Source organism: Hibiscus syriacus, unplaced genomic scaffold, assembly GCF_006381635.1.
Source record: "Hibiscus syriacus cultivar Baekdansim isolate YM2019G1 unplaced genomic scaffold, ASM638163v2 tig00002840_pilon, whole genome shotgun sequence".
Classification (NCBI taxonomy): Eukaryota; Viridiplantae; Streptophyta; class Magnoliopsida; order Malvales; family Malvaceae; genus Hibiscus; species Hibiscus syriacus.
The window spans coordinates 4,619,830-4,642,218 of record NW_024061947.1 but is presented as its reverse complement, the minus strand read 5'-3'; the positions used below and the strand labels follow the sequence as shown (position 1 = coordinate 4,642,218).

General features: G+C 32.7%; 2 protein-coding genes and 1 pseudogene across 2 annotated transcripts; all 3 read left to right on the top strand.

The window, feature by feature from the left end:
• The first annotated feature begins 3,893 nt into the window (after window positions 1-3,893).
• LOC120151794 lies at window positions 3,894-5,671 on the top strand (annotated as a pseudogene).
• A 2,488-nt stretch (window positions 5,672-8,159) lies between these two features.
• Window positions 8,160-10,533, top strand: LOC120155321 (zinc finger CCCH domain-containing protein 31-like). The gene is made up of 3 exons (XM_039166876.1): window positions 8,160-8,407; window positions 8,643-8,703; window positions 9,528-10,533. Exons 1-3 carry the CDS (start codon window positions 8,335-8,337, stop codon window positions 10,279-10,281), a joined length of 888 nt encoding a protein of 295 aa, XP_039022807.1. The 5' UTR covers window positions 8,160-8,334; the 3' UTR covers window positions 10,282-10,533.
• Window positions 10,534-19,901: 9,368 nt separating this feature from the next.
• On the top strand, window positions 19,902-20,792 carry LOC120151783 (VQ motif-containing protein 25-like). Its single transcript, XM_039164141.1, has 2 exons — window positions 19,902-19,955; window positions 20,341-20,792. The coding sequence occupies exons 1-2, from the start codon at window positions 19,902-19,904 to the stop codon at window positions 20,788-20,790; spliced, it is 504 nt and encodes a 167-aa protein (XP_039020072.1). The 3' UTR covers window positions 20,791-20,792.
• The last annotated feature ends 1,597 nt before the right edge of the window (window positions 20,793-22,389 follow it).

Genomic DNA, 22,389 nt, shown 5'->3' with positions numbered 1-22,389 from the left:
CAATAGAACAAAAAAGATGTGGGCATTGCAGAAACATCGAGCACAATAAAAAAATGTACAACTTTGTTATCATCACATAACCGTTAACCCTTATGTAATTAATATTCTATTTAAATGAATGTTTTTGTTTCTAATATTTAAATGTAATTGCATTTTCTATAATTTCCAGTGTATGTACACCTAATATTTTTTTTATTTTTTTAACATTTAATCCTTTAAAAATTATTTTATGATATTTGGTTAATATTATATAAATTATTTTTTATTGGTAATTTTATAAAATGATTAACTATATTTATTTAATATAATAATTAATATTATTTATTAAAAAATTATTATTAATTTTAAAATAATAATTTTTTCAACCTTCTAATTAGAGAAAAATATTAAATTAAACAAATTAAAGGTTATAAAAAATATTTATGTATACCATGACACATTTCATGTTCTGATTGGAGGATTAAATTTATTAAATTAAATTAAAATTAAGATTAAATTGATAAAATATGTAAGTATTGAAGATTAAATGTGTAATTATACTAATTTTATTAACTTATGCATCAATATTTTCGTTAAATATTGACTATAGATGACTAGATTGATAAAATTTAATAATTAAGTGATAAAATTATTAGATCGATAATAAAAATAAAAATAATAATAGATATATAACCATACCTGTAATATTATAATTTTATACATTTTTCCTATAACTACAATAAGATTAAAGCTGGATTTCATTTATTGTTCCATCCGATTATTGTCGCGTGGAATGGGTGAATGCCAAAGTCCCTTAAACATATAACACTTTGACCTAATTTAACTCTACCTTTAACACACATTTAAAAAATACATTTGATAATTCTTAAATTATAACCGAAACACTTTACATAATATATTACTAATTTATAATAATAATAAAAATTAAATATTTATTAAAAAAATACCAGCGTGACATCTGACTCAGCAAAACCCAGATAAAGCACGTCCCCAGGGATGCGCCTTATACGCGTGGCATCCCAGTCAGCTAAAACCCATGTAAAGAACATCCCCGGGGATGCGCCTTTGTGCCACCTCAGCTGAACGGGTGCTACTTCGGGAAATATTGGTTAAGTGGTGTTAGAAAGGGAATATTACAGGGAAAATGTGTCAGTTATGTCAAATCGCCAAGCTCTTCTTTCTAGAGTCTTTAGCTCGGCAGTAGAATTAGCTTAGTAGTTAGCAGTGGGAAGAGTCAATTCTATAGAGAAGCCTTAGGCCTCAAGCGACAGGGACAGGGACATCATTCAAGAGGGAAAATACAAAGGGTGTCTACCCAGTTTAAATGCATTTTAGAAACAACTTTTAAGAATCAAAATAGCAATAGTGACTATTAAAATTAGTGGTAAGATGTGTTTAGATTTAAAGTAGCCCTAACTTTGCAATGAGAATGAAAAATGACCACTAGGCACATTGGTCTAGAAATGATCTTCAACGACATTGTGAGTGTTATAAAGTTTAAAGCTCGACCGAACCTAGTGTATGGGTTGTATCTCAGTCATTTGTTTGAGTTTCTCGATGTCAACACTTTATACTAGGTTGGTATGTTCCCTTTCGATGAGAGGATCATTGGTCGCTACACTATAAAAAAGTAGGCTATATTGAGGAGCCCAAGGGATCTATGCTTTGGGTCCGACCCGCCACAAATAGCATGAGGATGATAAAGATAGAGGCGAGCATATGGATGAGAATCATGATGATGATGATGGCGAGGAGCCCAAGAGAGCGACTCGTGTAGACCTGGCTTCACCCACGAATTTCTTTCGTGGCTTTGAGGAGAGGATGTTTCAGTTTATCGGTTATCTTCAAGCCCATGTTGACTCCTGCTTTGATGTGATTGAGCTTCGTTAGGATGCTATTGAGGTTTGTATGATTGAGGAGGTTTTATCGGTCTAGCGTTATCTTGATGGATTTTCTTTCCCTCCGTTATCTCCATCTTAGTGTGCATGCATATCATATTTATATTATTAGGCTTTGCTACATTTATGTCGTTTGGACCTTTGATGTTTTATTTGGTGTTTGGTACTTGAATGTTTTTATTTGGTTATTTTGATATTTATGACTTTTGTACTTTATATCTTGTATGAATTTATCTATTTATGTTAAAAATACCTTGATGCTTCATATATTATTTCTCCATATGTTTTTATTTGATTCTAACTTTATGTTTATTACTTTATCTCATTTTTCATATGATACTAAATTGTTGAATTATTTTTTATATAAAAAAAAAAGAAGGAGAAGTAAGCATAAAATGAAAAATGTTTTTTTTTTCAAAATTGAAAATTTGACCTTAAAAATTTTCACTAATTCTCAAATTGTTTTATTTTTTTTTCAAAGTGGAACATTTTTCAAAAACAAATTTTTTGAAGAGTTTTTTTATATAAAAACATTTTTTATGAAAAAGGATATTGTTTAATTAAGATTTTGATATAAAAATAATTTGTAAAATTGCTTTTGGACTTAATCGAATTTGTTAAAAATTATAAAAAATAATTAAAAGTTCAAATTAACTTGAAAAATATGTTTTGAATATTTTTCAACTTAGTCAACCCTTTTCAAAAACATATTTGATCATTTTTGTGCTTTAAAGTTGAGTTTCCAAAGATTCTTGACTCAAATGATCAATCCTCTTTGACCAAAGGATTGATCGTCTTTAACCGAATGATCGATCCTCTTTAACCGAATGATCGATCCACTTGAGAAAGGATAAATCCATTGGATTCTAGTAAGTTTTGGATCGATTCCTAGAGGAAAATGATTATTCCCTTCACCAAAATGATTGATCCCTCGATGGAAAAGATCAACTCTTTCACAAAAGGATCGATCTCTTATGCATTAAATGTTGTTTTTGGTTGTAGGTAACGACTATAATAATCCCCCAACGGCTAGAATTGATGCATAAGGTATAAATTTAAGGTCAAAGTATCCCAAGGTCAACTAGAACCATATTGAATATACCAACATCAAAGAAGTTTTTTGTGCTTAAGTTTTTTATCCTTTCATTGTAACACACTTGTGAGCTTTATTGTTTAATTTGCTAAAGTGTGATTTGGGTGAAAGCTAAATTATTGCAAACACATTTGTCTCGTGAGATTTTCTCTTTGTTCGCTTTATTTGTAATTTCTCTCGTGGAAAGAGTATAAACAAGGTTTTGAGGTATAAATCTTGTGAGTTGTTGTAAGGTTACACCTTGTCCTCAAAGGTTATCAAATCTAGTGGATTTGAGAAATCCTGAATGTGGATGCAAAGGTAATAGACGTAGACTTGATTTAGAAGTCGAATCACTCTAAATTCATTGTGTAAAATTTTTATTTTTTGATTTCTTCTACCATAAAATTTTAAAAGTCAATTAACTCCCTCTAAATCTATTTCAATTTTTCGTAAGAGCTAACATATATTTTCCTCAAAAACTTAGCTGACATAGTATAACCCATTTGTCCCTCCATTTCTCTACCCGAAAAAATAATTCAACTACCATTGTAATGTAAAAAAGTATTATTTAAATCTAACTAACTCCTAGATCTTTAGTTTGTATATGCTTATACCCATATTTAAAACACACACGCCTTTTTGAAAATACAGAGCTTGTCTTTCGGATTAATAGAAATTCTATTCTCATATATTTTCTTCATGATCTGACGGTCACACTTCCTTAGCTTTTATTAAGTCGCTTTTTATTAAATGGCCTTTCAATTCTTAAAGAATATTTATGCATTAATTACCTGTCAAAAAGAAATAAGTGAAAGTACGCCTCTTCAAGTTTTCATATTTTTAAACTTGTCAGGCACGCAATCAAAGCATCCCGTTCTCTAATTCTAGGGTTCTTTCTTTGGCGTTTAATCTCCTTGACAATGACAGAAAGTGAAAAACCTTCCACTCCCAAATTAAAAGTTGAAATCGATAGTGATAGCAATGGTAGTGAAACTATTGATCCCAATCATCAGCATGCCCGTTGCTTTACATCTCTCCGCTCTCGTTATCTCGCTGTTAAGAATCTTATTTTCGGTAACTTCGTTTCTTCTTTTTATTTACTCTTTTTCTTTGTTTTGGAGTTCTTGCTTCTGTTTGGTTTGAAAGAAAATAAGCGGGACATCTATTAAGTTCCTTTATATTTGTTTTACTGTATTTGTAAGCGTTTTAATTTTTTTCTCAACAGAAAACTAAGTACGGTTGTTTTATTACCAGAAAACGAATCTGCTTTCTATTTGATTGTTTTTAAAGCAACCGCCAAAAAGAACAAAAAAAAAAAACTCAATTTGTCTATACATTGCACCGGTTAAGCGTTTGGCTCAAATAATAAAAAAAAGTGTTTTGATCTGAACTTATTTTCTCTATTTAGTGACTGTTTTAATGTAATTTTTTTTTTGTTTAACTCTTTTGGCAGATGAAAGAGATGATATTTCTAGCACTGATTCTGCTAAGTTCAACTCCATTTTTAGTGCGGTAGAGAGCTTACATCAACATGGTATTGTGTTCTGGAATTTTTATTCTATGTAAAAAAGGTTTTCTTCTCTTTGGGTTAACGTATTTCGCTTGTTTTTCTGGGTTTTTTAATCTGAATTTCAGTTCAAAGACCAAGAGAGCAGATTGCTGACGCGGAGGCACTCTTGGACATTACAAACACATTGCTTACCTCTGTCAAAGCAACAAATGGTGATGGGATTACTGTTACCGATTTCATCAACTCTCTGCTTACGGACTTTGCAAAACAAAGCAGTAGGCAAGACGGCGGAACCTCAATAGACTGGAAGAAGATTGGGAATGAAGTCTCACATGTTTCCAGGATCAGTCGTGGATGTCGAACCATGTAATAGCATTCGACTGTAGTTTTCACCCTATAGTTTTACATGATCATGTATTTATCGGTTTTACTCCTCCAGGATTGGGCCTATGGATACACAAATCAAGCCAAGGAGAGCCAATGTTCGAAGAAAACGCATAAAACGATCCGAAGATGAGCAGCCTGAAGAGGTAAGAATTGCTGTTCCAGCTGTAGTCTTTCTTCAGCGATGATTTATGCTGTTAGGATTAGGAGGATTGTGTTCTGTTGTAGGTTGATGATAGTGATGCACAAAAGAGAACAAATACTGAAGCCAATATGTCAACCCTGTTTGACATTCTGAGGAAACATAGGATAGTGAAGCTTGAACATCTGGTATTGAATAGGAATTCTTTTGCACAAACAGTGGAGAATCTGTTTGCACTGTCATTTCTGGTTAAAGATGGGCGAGCTGATATAAAGGTGGATGATAAAGGCTTTCATCTAGTCTGTAAGTTCTGAATCTCTACATAAGCATTCATTTATTATTCGATATCTCTAACCGTTCTTCTCTGTTTTCTCCCTGTTTCCGTTAGCACCAAAGAATGCTCCGACTGCTACTGCAGTCGCGTCGAAAGAGGCTGTTTACAACCACTTTGTTTTCAGATTTGACTACAAGGATTGGAAGGTACCTGTGATTTACAATTGAATGGTTTCATCATTAACTTGCATTTGTCTGAATGTGTTCCATTGCGTATTTCACAGCTGATGAGAGATTATGTGGAGGTTGGACAGGAGCTTATGCCCCATAGGGATTAAATTGAAGCATCGAGCGATGTTTACTCGCTTACATGCAAGTCTACAATCTGAATCAACAATAGAATCTGCAACACCAGTATGGAAGCTATGGAGGAATCATGACATGATTTTTATGCATAGCATGTAGGTGAGTTTTTTTTTTTTTAGTTTTAGGAGTTACATTGAGGGCATATTTAGTTGAGTTCATAGGGTAATCATTGTCGATCTTGATGCCTTCTATAATGTTCCCTTTTCTTTTGTTTATACGTTTCACATCGTTTCTGATTTGAAACAACCGCATATATTGAAGGGAAGATCTGTAAATTCCCTCTATTTAGACCACCGAGATCAGCATGTGGTATTTAGAAATTTAAGCAAATCTTCATCTCTGGAATTTAAACTTATTCCTACTGAAAGCAAACATTTCTAATCTTGTTTCCTTTATCGCTAGTGGTTGTCAACAATGAAGTTTCAAGCAGGGTGAGTAAAACTCTACTCGACTCAAAAAACTGAATTTTTTTACTCGAATTGACTTCGAGTTGCAATTTCATTAACTTGACTCAACTCGAAAAAATTTAAGTTCAAATCGAGTTGTAAAATGCAACTCGAATAACTCAATATTTTTAGGAATTAGTGGATTTATTTTCAAGTTTGAATCGCGTACTTGAACTTTGTATGATATATGTATATCACATGTGAAAAAAATATGAAGAAATATATTTGTATTGTATATATGGTTATAGAAAATTACTTAAATTAGAATAAAATAATATTATAAATATTTACAATTAAATTTAAACATAAACTCAAAAAATCAACTCGACTCGAAAAAATTTTAAGTTAACTCCGAGTTGTAAAATATGATTTATCAACTTGAATAATTTAATTTTTTTTACTCGACTTGATTGAATGTTCAACCCTAGTTCCAAGTAGATTGAGTTATAATATAACTATATAACGATTGTTATTTATTTAAAAAGAATCATATGTGCTTTCTTTAATTCTATTAAATAACATGTATAATTCACAAAATAATTATTTGATAGAATTGTTGACGTGTAATTTTTGTTTATATACTTTATAGTATTTAAGTGAGCAAAAATATATAACTGATATGAACATTATATGTAAATAATCATATGAATTTAGATATAACATATATAATTCTTCAAATTAAATCATCAAAGATAAATTTTACAAAAAATGACACATGCAAAGTAGTACAAATATGACACACACATATGCAATTTGTTAAAATATATATATATATAATGAATAATTAACTTGTACAAAACATTTATGAATATATAATAATATATTATGGGTATATTGTATATTATTGGTGTACATTTTCGAATATTATGGGTGTACTATATATTATGAGTGTGCATTTTCGGATATTGGATATTATTTGATCCAAAATTTAAGATATTTAAAAATTCGGATCACTAAAATTATAATCGATATAAAAAAATTGGATATTTGAATTTTCAGATATCTAAAATTTTGATTGGATATTGTGTTATCCATATTTGAATAATAAAATTAAAATTAAATTTAATATTTTATTTCTTATACACATATTATATACATATACTATATATATTTATCAAACGTATGTGAAATAGGAGGTTGCAATCGACATAAGCTTGTTATCAATTGAAATTTTAAAGCTGCTTCGTAATTTGGAGAAGGCTCAAGGCAGGGGGTTGGACATTTCAGGCTAGGAGTGGGCTGACGGACTGAAACTATTGGGCTTAAAAAATCTTTTAAATTTAAAGGCCTAATTTTTATCTTATTTTCGAAAAATTAAATTTTATCCTATTCTAATCCATTCCGATTATTCGTTTTTTCTCGAATACCCGATCTGAATGATTCAAAAATTAAAAAATCAGATTAGATATATGAATTTTTGGATCGGATTAAATTGATCAAATCATATTTTTTTTGCACAACCCTATTGTAAATGGTATATGAGTTGGGATAACTGTTTTTGAGGAGTCAAGTTAACATTTTAATCGGAATAGTTAACAGTTTTAACTGTTTTGATAAATTACACAACCCAAACTATCTTAGTGGTTAAATGGATGGTTATTATCTTTAGAGGTCCCGGTTTGAGCACTAGAAACTACAAAAGGATGTTGAGCTTTCAATGACAAACGATGATAATCATTAAAACATATATTATCTGTCAACTTTTCTATCTTTTCAATTTTTCATCATTCCGATATTTTGAAATTTTAAAATTAATTTATTTTTTAGAAATGTATAATATTAAAATAGGAGAATAAATAAATATTTTGATACATGAACTTCTCTTCTTCGTTCTAAATTGAACTCACAAGTGAAGATGAAGTATTAAAATCTATATTTAACCATAATATGGAAGAGAAAACAAATGGGCTAGAATGGAAGTTGAGTTGAGTTCAAAATAAAAGCCCAAAAGAAGAAAGATTCTTCATGACGTAAAACAAAATCCAGGCCTTTAGATTTATGGCCTTGAATCATCATCAACCCTACCTACCAAAGAAATATCTCTATCTTTCAACCTCTTCTCCCCAAACCCCCCTTCCCCAAGATTGGGTTTCTCTTCTTTTTTCCTTCTCTCTGGGGTTTTACGTTCCTCTTCATTCTGTTTTTAGGCCTCAAATTCTTGCATTCATTTGATTTTTTTCTTCCCTTTTATCGGTTCGTTTTTAAATCTGAATCTGTGATTTTTTCATTAAAGTTCTCTAATGGATACTCGTAAAAGAGGAAGTCGTGAAGCTGGGTTCAAGGTTAATGGCGGAATCAAGAGATCTAGACCCGGTTTGTCACCTTTTTATTTTTCTCTCTAAAATTGAAATATGTGGTCTTTGTTTCTGCTAATATTTACAAGCATGGATTAGTGTCAGTATTGTAACTGATTAATCATGTAATTGTTAGTAACGAGATTTCATTAACAGCTAATATAATTAGTTAATAACTTGGATTTATTGGGGGGTAATTTGGATTAAAAGAAATTGAAACCGAGTAAAAGTAATTAATTAATGTTGTGCAACAGAATTGGAATCTTTATCTACTGGTGTAGCAAGCAAATCGAAGCCATGCACCAAGTTTTTCAGGTTAAAATTCTTATACCCACCTAAATGAATATTGATATTCTCCAATTTAAATTCCACTTAACTTCTGTGTTTATCACCTCTCCAATTCTTATACATTTAAGAAAAAAGTTAACTTTATAATTTGTTAATTTTAGTAGTTAAAAATTTGCAATTTTGCTAATTGGATGTGGATATTGAGTTATGGCAGGTACGATACTGTTATTTGATTATAATCAAGTTAAAGAAAAACAGAGATTGGCTTCATTTATAGCGATATTGCCGGTGTTAGTTGGTGAAAAGGGAAAATTATATCAAAGATTTAGTATTTGTTACAACTTGTAAACTGTGTCTAAGATTGAATTCGATGGTTTCAAATTTGGCACAGTTATTGAGTCCATTGCTAAGTTTTTCATGTTATAAATCAAAGAATGATGAAATCCACGTATGATATGTTCATGTTATTTTACCATTTTCTGGTTTGTATTGTTGACCGGCACATTAGTGCATGTTTGAGAATGTTTAAGATACTCGATGTAGGATGAAGCTTTAGTAGAGAAAGAAGCTTTTCTTGGCTTGTAAGTATCAACTCTTTTAGGGAACATAACAGGGGACTAGAGTCCTTGGGATCTTTTTGCTGTTATGGTTTTATGCTACATATTTGTTGTGTGCTGGCTTTGTCTTGGTTTTTGGTCTATTAGAATTTCCGGGTATTCTGGTGTTTTCAATTCGGAGAGAGAGAGAGCACCTTATACCAGTGAAGCGTATTTATGTCATCTTATACTGGTAGATTTGTATTTAGCTGTTCTCATGGACTCTTCTAAGCCTTATCTGATTTGCAATTGCAGCACTGCTGGTTGCCAATTTGGTGAGAGTTGCCATTTCCAACACTATGTTCCTGGAGGTTACAATGCAGTGGCCCAGATGATGAACCTTCCACCAGCTGTTCCACCAGCTTCGAGAAACATGGCATCAACAGCTGCCACACCACAGGGCTCTGCCTCAGCAGTCAAGTCTCGCTTGTGCAACAACTTTAGTAGCCCCGAAGGTTGTAAGTATGGTGAAAAATGCCACTTCGCACATGGAGAATGGGAACTTGGCAAACCTATTGTTCCACCTCATGATGATCCACGCTCCATGGGACCTAATCGTGGTCGTATGGGCGGTTGGATGGAGCCATCACCCCCATCCGGTCCTGTTGGTACATTTGGTGCTTCAGCAACTGCAAAAGTTAGTGTGGATGCTTCCCTTGCAGGAGCCATCATTGGGAAGGGTGGTGTGCACTCCAAGCAAATATGTCGTCAAACAGGAGCAAAACTTTCTATTTGGGAGCATGAGTCAGATCCCAGCCTTAGGAACATTGAGCTCGAAGGATCATTTGAACAAATACAAGAAGCCAGTTCAATGGTTAGAGAATTAATCAGCAGCCTAGGTCCGGTGTCAGGTCCTGCCAAAACATCTGGTGTGCAGGGTGGTCAAGGACATCCGAGAAGCAACTACAAGACCAAGTTGTGCGACAATTTTGCGAAGGGAAATTGCACTTTTGGAGAAAGATGTCACTTTGCACATGGTGCAGCCGAGTTGCGGAAGTCGGTAATGTGAGGGGTTACTAGTGTGCATTCCATGTAGTTGATGGTATGAGATATGCTGTCTTTTATGAGTTAGATCCATGCTAGCTGTGCAATACTATCTAGTTGAAGTGATATGAACGGAGTTTTTACTTTCTTTTAGTCTGAAATTTTGTGTGCCAGATTGCAATTTTCCTTTTCTCTCTGTCGCTAATGTAATGTGGTTTTGTAAGCTTAGAGGAGCTAATAGTTTCCCTTTTTGGTTGGGAGGGCAAATAATTAGGTCATTTTGTTACACATTGAGGTATTCTGGTCCTCCTTTTATTAGACATGTTTGATAATTTCATTACAGTAACAGTTTGTGGTTCTATATAGCTGTCTAAAATGAATTGCCCAAACCTAATTCTGCCATGTACATTCTCAAAAACTCCCAAACCTAATTCTGCCGAATACATTCTGAAAACTGTTTTCAATAGTTTAGGGACCTATCTATAAAACTTGGCTAATGTTGGTAATAACAATGATTTGTGCAATCTACCCATTAATCTGCTGCATATTTAGTTATTTAATTAATAATCTTTTATTATTTTTATGGCTTAATACTTCTCTTTGACCATGTATTATGCACAAGTTCAAAGTTTGGGGTATTGTATAATTGGCACTTCTTTTCTTTACGGCTAAATTACATGATTGGTTATTTTTGTTTAAGTTTTGTATATTTTTTCTCACAAAATTTAAAATACATAATATTAGGTCATATTCGTTTTTATATAATTTGGTCACATTTGTTTTTATGTAATCTTTTATGTAATTAAGATGTGATAACTGAAGGTTAATTATCATTAGACCTTTATTGAATTTCTAACATGACACGGTCAATGTATAAAATTAAAAAGGTAAATTACACATAATTAAATAAAATTTTGATTTTCCCCATAAATATCTTTCTCAGACCAATCACACTTAAAAACGTCAAGCTCTCTCTCCAAAGTGGATTTGCTCATTGGATCCAATACATCGAGAGTTATAACAAAAGAAAACCTAAGGGGCTGTTTGGTTTGGGCATGGGAATGAAATTTACATTTCTTTGTTTGGTTAGTCGGGAATTTTATTCTCGGTAATATTTTATTATTAATAGTGAATTTTTTGGGGTATATTAACGGGAATGTCATTACCTCCCTTCTCTTAAGTATTGTTAGATTACCAACGTTTTGGACTAAAATGCCCTTCAATTTCTCCCCCAAAAATATACTTCTTCTGTCATTGAATAATAAAAATTCTACGAAGGTTAAATTACAAATTTATCCTTAAAATATTTTAGATTTACAAAAAAAAAATCTATAATTAAAATTTTATATGAAGGTGTTAAAATAAAATTTTACTATTTCATTAAACCTTTTTATATTTTCAATTTTGTAAAAAAAATATATAAATTTTATGAATTTAATTTTTTTAAAGAAAATATATAAATATTTTCCAACTTGTTAAAAAAATATATAATAAGGACAATTTGGTCAAATATACATTCCAATAATCTTTTATTCCTTTAACCAAACACGATAATCTTACATTCCTGCTAAACCAACCAAACACAAAATGCAACATTCTCAGTAATCCTATTCCTTGGTAATCTTTTATTCCCACTGGTAATCTTACATTCCGTGAACTAAACGCGCCCTAAGTGAATATGTAAACCCATATTTTTTACATCGAGACATTCTTTGTTGCTCCACTGAGGTTTAAATATTTTGTTAGTTTAAATATACATTCCAATAATCTTTTATTCCTTTAATCAAACACGGTAATCTTACATTCCTGCTAAACCAACCAAACACAAAATACAACATTCCCAGTAATCCTATTCCCTGATAATTTTTTATTCCCATTGGTAATCTTACATTCCGTGAACCAAACGCACCATAAGTGAATATGTAAACCCATATTTTTTACATCAAGACATTCTTTGTTGCTCCACTGAGGTTTAAATATTCACTGAGGATCAATACAATTTCTTGCCGCAAATCAAACAACATATTTCAATTTCTATTTTTTATAAATTATCAAACTTTTTAGATAAAACAATATAACTATTTTCAAATTTAACATGAATTAAACAAAAAAACATGAATATATGGAATATTTAATTACGAAAATGAAGGTAATAAGGGCAGTGGGTGGGTAGTTGTTAAGTAGGTTTAAAATGCAGGTTGGGCACCGTGGGTAAGGAGAGTGAGGTGAGCCCAAACAACTTATAACGTCAACTACTGTGAGTGACCCTCAAATCTCCTCATGCAGCACTTATTTCGTGACTGAATAATAATAATAATCCCATTTGATTCTCACAATCTCAAATATTAAAAAAAAACCCATAATTCTTCAATCATTATAATTTCATTTAATTAGAGGAGGTTTAGATATTAGAGCACACACATCTTATTTTCTAACTTGTATTTATAAGCTTTGAAATAAAATCCCATACAAATTTTTAAATTCATTTCTCCATAAAATCAATAGGATATATAAGAATATTAGGGTTTTGTTTTTCGTTTCTTTTGCTACTCTAATTATATATTGAAAGCAACTTAGCACGGATTTCTTAATATTAAATAATAATAAAGAGATCGAGGCATGGATCTCGAAATTCTTCTTAATGTTCTTTTTTCATCATTGCCAAAGTTTGTACCCAATGATTGATATTGCTAGAAACTTAATTGTAAACGATTCATAGTAACTGTTAATTATGTGCCGAAACTACCAACATTCCTTAATATATTTTTCGTAAAGTTTTAAAATGTTATTAAATTATTTTAAAACGCATTTTTTTAGTATAAAATTTTAAAAATTTATAAAAACATATATTGGATTTTAGAATTTGTTACAAAATGAGTACTATGATGTTAATTGTTAAAAAATGTCTTCTTCTTTTTCTTTGATCTTTATTTAGCCGGCGGTGGTGACACCGATTTTAATGTTGGTTGCCGATCACCAACTTGTTAAGATAATGGAAAATCATAATGAATTCTTTATATCAAGAACGCTGTTTAGGAGAGTTGATACAAATGGTATTTTTACACAAGCAATAGCAGTTGAAAACTGCCTAACAGAAGGCCCTGGAAGTCTAACTACTCAACCGTTCGAGCAGGAGAGAGAAACTCTTAAGAAAGCCATCATGCACATGAGCCATGCAACGCCATGCAGTCAAGCAAGGTCTAACATTCACCCTGCTTTCTTCTTCACTTGACTTCTCCCAAACACACATATTTTGCTCCTTAGGGCTTCAAATCGGGTAACAACAAGGGGCTTGGTTAGAACATCTGCAATATGATCATCGGTGGGAATATAATTCACTTAAATTTCACCGACTCCAACCTTCTCTCGAAAGAAGTGTAGGTCTAGTTCAATATGCTTGCTCTTTGCATGTAAAATATGATTTGCAGCCATGGCTACTGCACTGGTGTTGTCACATTAGATTTTTGGACCTTCGATACAAGTCACAGATATTTCAGATAACGCAGCCTTCACCCACACAATCTCTGAGGTTGAATCCGCTAGACTTCTGTACTTGGCCTCCGCTGTGGATCTTGACACCGCCCGTTGCTTCCTCGAGCCCCAAGATATCAAGTGACTCTCGTTGAAGACGCAGTAGCCTGACACAGACCGTCTGTCGTCCACATTGCCACTCCAGTCTGAGTCAGCAAAAGCATTGAGAGTCATGCGCAGGGTTTTAAATAGCGTTCGCGGTCATGTTTTCGGTGTCGTCGCATTTATTGCGGTTGCGGACATAACGGATGCTATCGCGTTCACTACGGGTGTCGCGGTTATGAATTTTTTTAAATTTTGCACAACTTATCTTAAAATATAATAAAAATAATTATAATTATAAAGAATAATATTTAAAGATTTTTAAAATGATTAAATTAAATAGAATTAAAATAAAAGTGTAAAATTTAAATATTTTGAAATTTTGATTACTAAAATTAGGACTAAATTAAATGAAAATTAAATTTTACTATCTAAATTAAGAATTAAATTAAAGAATTAAAAAGAATTAAAAATTAAATTCTAAAATGCTAACTCATAAATCTTAAATAAAATATATGACAATATTATAAGTTTAGATTCTTTAGAACCTAACTTGTAAAACAAATTTTCTTCACTGGTGCAAGAAATAATTTTACCTATTTTCTTTTTTTAAATATAAGTAATGGACCAACCATTGTTCCCATTTCTCTCATCTTCTTCACCAGTTCACTTCAGTTCTTCATTTTTTCTTCCCATCGCCATTCCCGAGTTCAATCTTCTTCGTTTCACCCCCACCCATTTCACTCTTCTTCAACCTTCACTGAATGGAAGATTGCATATTCGAAACCCCAAATCCCCGAGTAAAGATTGCATCTTCAATCTTCCTAAGTTAAGCAAAAAAAACTTTTACAATTTTACCTTCTTAAATGGAAGCGATAAGCTTAATCTACTCCTTCAGCGGCAGCGAAGCTTGACGGACAAAAGACTTCCTAGTTTATACTAATGGACTTTGTTTTTCCGGCTCTTCCCCTTCCTGATTGGTTTTTGGTAAGATGTGTGGGTAATGGGTATTTGATTCTACCATTCACTAAATAGTTTTGTCTATATTCCATTCATTTTGATTTTTGTTTTTGAATTAGGTTGTTGAATGCTTGATTGTAGAGGGAATGTTTATTTTTGTTTGTCTTGGAATCATAGGTGAATAACGGTTGTTGCGTCCCGTTATCGGCACAATCGTCCGTTTCCCATTATTTCCTGGATGCAATTGACCGAAATTAGTGTGAATCGGTGACCCACCGCAAAAACCGTGAAAAGCGATTTCGGATGGTGGCGCGACCAAAATATAACGACCGCTATAGCGTTTTCGGAACGCTATTTGATACCCTGGTCATGCGTGCTTGAACTTGGGAGGAAAATCATAGACCATGATCGAGTGTGCCTCTAAGTTACCTTAGAATCGTTTTTACTACAAGCCAGTGTACCTCGGTAGGTGCTTGAAGGAACTTAGCGGTTTTGTTGACAGCAAACGCTATGTCAGGACGTGTGTGACATACGTATTACAGAGCACCAACCACCCGTCGATTTTGTTGAGGTTGGCTCAGCACCTGACCTTCGAATCTACTTAGCTTGGTCGTCGTGGCCATGGGAATAGTCGCAGGGTTGATGTCAAATAACTGATTTTTATTCAAGTGATCAGTAACGAACTTCTTTTGACTAAGAAACAAACCCTGTTCTGTTCGCTGAACTTCTATCCCAATAAAGAATTTTAGCTTACCGAGATCCTTGAGGGAGAACTTCTCATGAAGTCTTTGAACAACATGATCAACTTTTTCTTATGAGCTTCCGGTCACCAGAATGTCATCCACATATACTGCTATCTCTTAAACTGCCCTTGCCATGCAACGCCATGCATTCAAGCAAGGTCTAATACGGGGAATATTAGTTCTCTTATTTTTTATATTACGTATTTATATTTTTTTCTTGAGTTTTTTTAGTTTCGAATAAGCATCTTTATCCTTGTGACATGATTTTTCTCCTCTCTTGTGGCATGATCCTCATATTTTTTTTTGTATGTTTTTTTGCATACCTTTGCGGTCATTTTGGTTCTCTAACAAAAATCATCACGGCGTTTATTTTTTGATTGATTAGTCGGTGGTCACGTATAGTCAGATCCCCTCTTTTGGTAAAAGGTTGTTTGCCGATGTAGTCAGAATTGTGTAACGAAGCAGCCTGCCAGATTATTTGGTTCGCTCTCCACTCCTTTATCACTTCATTAAGCGTCTCATTCGACTGAGACAAAGAGTTTATATGAAGGTTATTGGGTTTTGATATTGGTCATCAAGGTTTTAATTTTCTTTGTATTTTTAGGTTTATTTATTTTTGTTTGAGTATTTTGGTGAACATTATCTCTAAATTTATCTCTTTATTCTGATGCGATGTAATTTTGATTCATCCATTATTAATAAAATTAAGTTGTCATTGTTAAAAAAATGTTGTGACATATTAAAATCAATGGATAATATCTTATTTGGTCCATCAATTTTAATTATAATTTTATTTAGATATTTTTTTTTATATTTTTAGATAATAATTCTAAACAATTAAATAAATCAAAAGAATTTAAAAATATAAAAAAAATCAAAATTCATTTAAAATTCTAAAAAATATTTTTGATGGGTCGATTTGCTTTGTTTTAAAAATTAAAATTATTTTTATACTTACTTGTATTGATCAAATGAAATATTATTTTTTATAGAAGCTATTAATTTTATTTAAAATAAGAAATATCTCAAATTAAAATGAAGATTTATAATTATATCTTGAATTAAATATATAATTAGGATAATTTTCAACCATTGTTGAAACAAAACTAGCAGCTTAAGATCACTTAAGAATCATAGAAGGAAAGATTAAAACTTAACCAAGAAACTCGAATAAAGATATATACAAATAGATCTGATCACATCGACAAATGAACCACAAAAGGAAATCATGCTAATGGTAGACCACCAGCAAATTACAAATCAGATTTAAGTGATATGAAAAGCTATTTACAAACACATAATAGATATCCAAATCCAATCCAAGGTTCAAAGCATGGAAGATCAACTATATACCAGATAAGTATCATCTTGATCAGTCGTGACAATATCAGATAAACTCTTAGAAAAAGATAAGTGAAAACAACGGTCAAACGACTGAAAGACGTGTCAAAAGGCAGAAGAAAACGTGTCATACAAGCACATTTATAAAAAAGGAAAATATAAAATACTGGCAATCGATAACCAACATTAAAACGATACCACCGCCAATTAATAAAGATAAAAATAACTTGAGAGAAAACTAAGAGAAAGAAGCTTGAGTAATTTCTTTTTTTTCAATGAAATGAAATATTATTTATTTATTTACATGTCTACTACCATAATATTTATTATATAATAAAATTAAAAAAAATTAATGTTTACTTTTTAAATTTTAACTTTAACATAAAAAAGTTAAGATAATTTAGTGACACTTTTGAGCTTTAGCTATATATATTTTTAAAATTTTTAAATTTTTGTGTGTGGATAATTCTGATTTTTATTACCCAAAATAGAAATGTTATGCTACAACCAATCAACCAATCAACAAAAGAAATAAAACAACTTAATTACAAAAGAACCAATGATTGGTTAGACTATACCCCAAGCATTACAAAGGTAAAAGTTAGTACTATCAAGTATGTTAATAGATTTACCCCTAAGGCGGATACTAACAGCTTCAACGATTTCTTTGAGCATGATGTCGACAGTTCGGAATCGACTCTGAAACATTATGCTATTTCGTTCTTGCCACAAGGTGTGGATAAAAGCATCCCACGAAATTTTCAAGATAATGGTGATAAGGGACTTCCCTTTCCAAGTTGAGCTAGCTCGAGAGACCATTTCTTCCCAAGTCAGAGCAGTAAAATTCATCCCATTCAGGTTTAAGATTGATTTCTAGAGTTCAACAGCCAAGGAACATTGGGAAAAAATGTGGTCCCTTGTTTCTTGGTAATTGTTGCAGTTTACACAGATTCCATCGTTGTTTATTCCCATTCTTTGTAACCGATCTCTGGTAGGTAACCTATCCAAAATGGCCATCCAAGCAATCAAGCTATGATTTGGTAAATGCATAGGATACTATATGAGTCTATGCCAATGAACTTTCTGCCCTTGCATCCGAATTTTATCCAGATTTCCTTTGTCTGCATAGAACCAGAAGAGATAAGAGGATAAACTATAGTCCTCGTTTTTAGGATTCTTCTGATGCTCCAGCTAACATTGGTTCCAGCTTCAAACTGCCAGAAATCATGCTCCAGCTAACATTGGTTCCAGCTTCAAACTGCCAGAAATCATGCTCCTTAAATACATAATTTTTGAGCCATGCAACCCAGAGCGATCCATCACCAGCAAAAATCTTCCTTATGAGACTTATAATGCAAGTTCTAATCCAAATAAATTTTTAAACTTTGAATTTAGTTTTTAATTGCTAAATTCCGTTTCTAATTATTAGTCAGGCCAAAAAATCACAGCTCTGATTATTCGGTTAGCCCAACAAGTCCACAACGCGCTTGACATTAGTATTCTCAAATTTGAGCTATCCGACCTTATAAAAAATATTTATATATTTAGCTATTGGAATTAGTATTTAATAAATAAAAATATTTAGTTAATTGATTTAAGGCTTAAAACCCTAGCCGTTTTCTCCTTTCACCTTTCTTTTCCTTTTTTTTATTATAATTTTGTCATTTTTTATAGATCGAATCAACTTTTTCTTCTTTGATTTTGTTTAGTCGCCGACGACATCAGTTTTAATACTGGTTGTTGATCGTCGATTGTCTTTTTTTCTTTGTTTCTTTTTTAGTTTTTTTTATGTTTCTTTTTTAGTTTTTTTTAATAAGAATAAGTATATCTTTGTTACAAGTTTATCTCTGTAGTTTTCGGTTTTTTTGTCATTGTTTTCATTTATCTTTTTTTCTCGGAGTTAGATTTGACATCACCATTATTTATCAAGATGTCGATTATTTATTATCATATTGATATTTACTGCTTTGGACCCTCAGATTGATTTGGATACGCGTTTTGCGTTCGTGGATAGTTTTCTCATATCGCTCGACTCTTATTTGCGATTTGTCAGTTGTCTTTCAGTAGCTTCATCTCTTTTTGTGGTTCGTTTTCCGATGCAGTCAGATTTGTTCGTCTCTTTATTTTGTTCGAACATTTTGGTTAGGTTTTTTAACATTTTCTTTTTTTGTCCTTATGTAATCCAGGTGACTAGTTTTTGTGTCAATCGTAATAGGAAAATGTCATAATTATATTTTAGGTTTATATGCTTGTAATTTTTTGATATTTTCTACTTTATTAAAATTAGTGACTTTCTATAAAAAAAAATTGTATGTAAAGCTAATTAGAAAATATAAAAATACTATGAATATAATGACTTGAATATATAACAAACAAAGATGCCTCGGTTATTATTAGCAAGCAGTACGGGTGTTAGTCCTTGCTGAAGTTGGCCTACGCTCCATGTGCCGCTCTGTCGTTGCCTGAAGGTGTGGGATTCGTGACTTTAGTTTAAGTATATTTGCAGTCCAGCTTTTGGGTTTATGAATCTCTCTTCTACCCTTTTTTTCTATTTTGCATGCAATACCCTCGTCATTTTATCAACTGTATGAGATTAATGAATTTCATTAGTGACCGATAATGTATCCATCCCGTAAACGTAAATGTTTGAATTTGAAATCTTTAGAAAGTTTAATACTTCTTTTTACTTTTAAAATTACTCTATGAATTCGTTATCTTAAATTTATATCATTCAATTCCGTTTGAAAGTGGTGAAAAAAATAGCAGCTGTAATTCAAATATAGGAAAGAGGATGACATTGTTTTGATTCCACTAACGCGGGCGGATTCGTGTGTAAAGTGAAGTAGTAAGTAGGGAGAATGCTCACTTTATTACGAAACCATGACTTTATTCTTTTACTACTCCTGCGCTTCCATGACCAGATCAACTGCCTTGGTGGATTACATATGTATAATTAATCACATTTAATTTCAAAAAGTAGATATACATAAGATTGTTTTTTACTCTAATAAAAAATAAAATAAGAAAGATGATTACCACCGAGGTTGGTTTAAGTGATAAGCAGTTTGATATCAGTCTTTACGTATGTAGAAAATCTATGCAATAAGATTCGCCTACTAAAACTAGGTGTGCGGCGCAGGTTGATCTGGACTAAATTTTAGAACTGGGAGAGAAAAAAATAGGGAAGATGATTTGGTTATCGCGAGCAGGGTATAAAAAGAACTTCTCTATAAATGTAGGAAAATAAAATTAATGCATAAGTTAATTCAAGTTTGTGAAATGGGGGGCCATTGAATATTAGTAGTTTAATGGATGTGTTCCATATGGTGAGACTGCAGTTGTTTGTCCCAAACTCTCCATCACTTTCTCTCCTTATATAAGCTCCCCCCACCCTCCCCCTCCCATGTCATTTTTCAACACAACCAGCTTTGTTCTTCCTTTCTTGTCAAAACATATTTCCATTGGAGAATTTGATGATGAGGAACCAAACCAGACTGTCTCCTTCACCACTGTCCATTCACAAAGACTCCCAAGCAATATCAAAGTCAAAGCCAAAGATACGGATCATTCACGTGTTTGCACCCGAGATCATCAAGACCGACGCCGCCAACTTCAGAGAACTGGTCCAAAGACTCACCGGTAAACCACCACAGGAAAAGGGTCGCCAAAGGAAACCAGCTATGGCGGCCGAGAAGAAGATGGAGCTCAGAACTGGGTTCCTCGCGGGCTTTGAAAGGGTTAAGGATGAAGAAGAAGGAGGGATATGGAGTATAAGTGGAGAGAATTCAGGTGGTTTCTTGAGTGGTTTTGGAGACTTTGATGGTTTGATTCAAGAGCTTGGTGAGCAATTCCCTTTGCTTCCTTTGGATGCTTCTCATCACACCCATGGATTCGAAGAAGCTCAACTAATTGCTTAATTTCATATTAACCTGTGGCCTTGTATGTTTCATCTTTCAAGATTTTGTTCTTGGTTTGGGTTTTTAGATATAGATTTCACTCAATTTCACCATGCATCTGCTCATCTTTCTTCTTACTATCTATCTCTGTAAATATAAGAGATTAACTTGATTTGGATGGAATGGAAATGAACATTTCATTTCAAAGCTTGTTTTCTGTCTTCTTCGTTTCTAAATCGATTAAACTCAATCAACTTTTAATTAAGGAGTTTTTTCTTCTTCTTAGCCGTGGGAGAAGAAAATAGCAGTTTGGCAGACCAAACATGAACTTCCCCAAAAAAAAAATCTTGTTGTTTGATTGGATAACTAAATGGCTTACTTTTCTTACAAGGCTGCCTTTAGTTTTACACAATTACTGCTAATAAGATATGTATACAATAAGATGATAGATGACTTTATCCCTTCAAGTCACCTTCTGTGAAAACCCTAATTTTAATTATTATTTTTTGAAATATCTTTTACTCTTTTTAACCACTGTAATGAATTTTCAAATCAGCTTTTAGAAAAATAAAATTAATTTTCTAGCATTTGAATTTTATATTTTTTTTTTGAAAGAAGGTACTTTGTATTAAGAAGGATAACAAAGTACACCACCTCAAGAACCTTATTAAAAAATTTCCCTAATCCTAAATAGAGGAAAATAGTGTACTTTAAGGTGGTAGAGATCAAATACACATAATACTATTACAAAATACATACCATACCCCGCCCTACCACAAGCCCCAAACCTACACATAATAAGACCAACACACAAACCGACAAATTAAAAGAGAACACATTGAGCAATCATACACAAACAACAAAGGTTATGGTATGAAACCAAGGCACTACTAAATAACCTGGTCAAAGCCCACTTTACTACACTTATATCAAACCATAAATTATAGAGATGTTTTTTTGCAAAAAGTAGAAACACCACCCATGCCTCCCACGCTAACACCACTACCAATAAAACTCCACCCATGCTGGCCCTAATCCAATAAAAGACCTTGAAGGTCGAAATAGATTTACAGCCACCCGACAACCTCCTTAATTCCACCAAAAAGAGCAGCATGCGAGAACCTCTAACGAAACACGATGATATCCGCAAGCACCAATCTTACTGCCAACGTTCCACTATCGAAAATATTCCTCTAACTCAACGCCCTGAACTGCACTTCCCCCAATCTACCTTTCATGGGCCAAGTTTCTTCTGCACATGCCTCTACGAAACCAGAAGCATTCGCCATAACATCAGCGACTGCATGCCACTCTCCGCCATCGACCAAGCATCCATCAATGAAAGCACAAATCCTCACAACATTGCTGAAACTCCAAAGGAAACAACTCCCAAATAACAAAAACTGCCATTAATCTCAGACTATGACTAAACGGCCCATCAATCGACACTATGGGCACAACGAATAGACTATTATCGACAGCCACCATATTTCCTACAACCGGAAAACGAAACCAGCATCTGCAGCAGAACCCTCCTGTAACCTAGGACACATCTCATCACCGACAACTCTGTATTCGTTGCTTCACCATCGGCCGGAATGCCATCAAGGAACACACAAT

Coding starts and splice junctions, on each gene's coding strand:
- LOC120155321 (XM_039166876.1), top strand. CDS start 8,335: ATGGATACTCGTAAAAGAGGAAGTCGTGAAGCTGGGTTCAAGGTTAAT. Junction 8,408..8,642: donor AATCAAGAGATCTAGACCCG/GTTTGTCACCTT, acceptor GTTGTGCAACAG/AATTGGAATCTTTATCTACT. Junction 8,704..9,527: donor CCATGCACCAAGTTTTTCAG/GTTAAAATTCTT, acceptor TTGCAATTGCAG/CACTGCTGGTTGCCAATTTG.
- LOC120151783 (XM_039164141.1), top strand. CDS start 19,902: ATGATTACCACCGAGGTTGGTTTAAGTGATAAGCAGTTTGATATCAGT. Junction 19,956..20,340: donor AGTTTGATATCAGTCTTTAC/GTATGTAGAAAA, acceptor TTTCCATTGGAG/AATTTGATGATGAGGAACCA.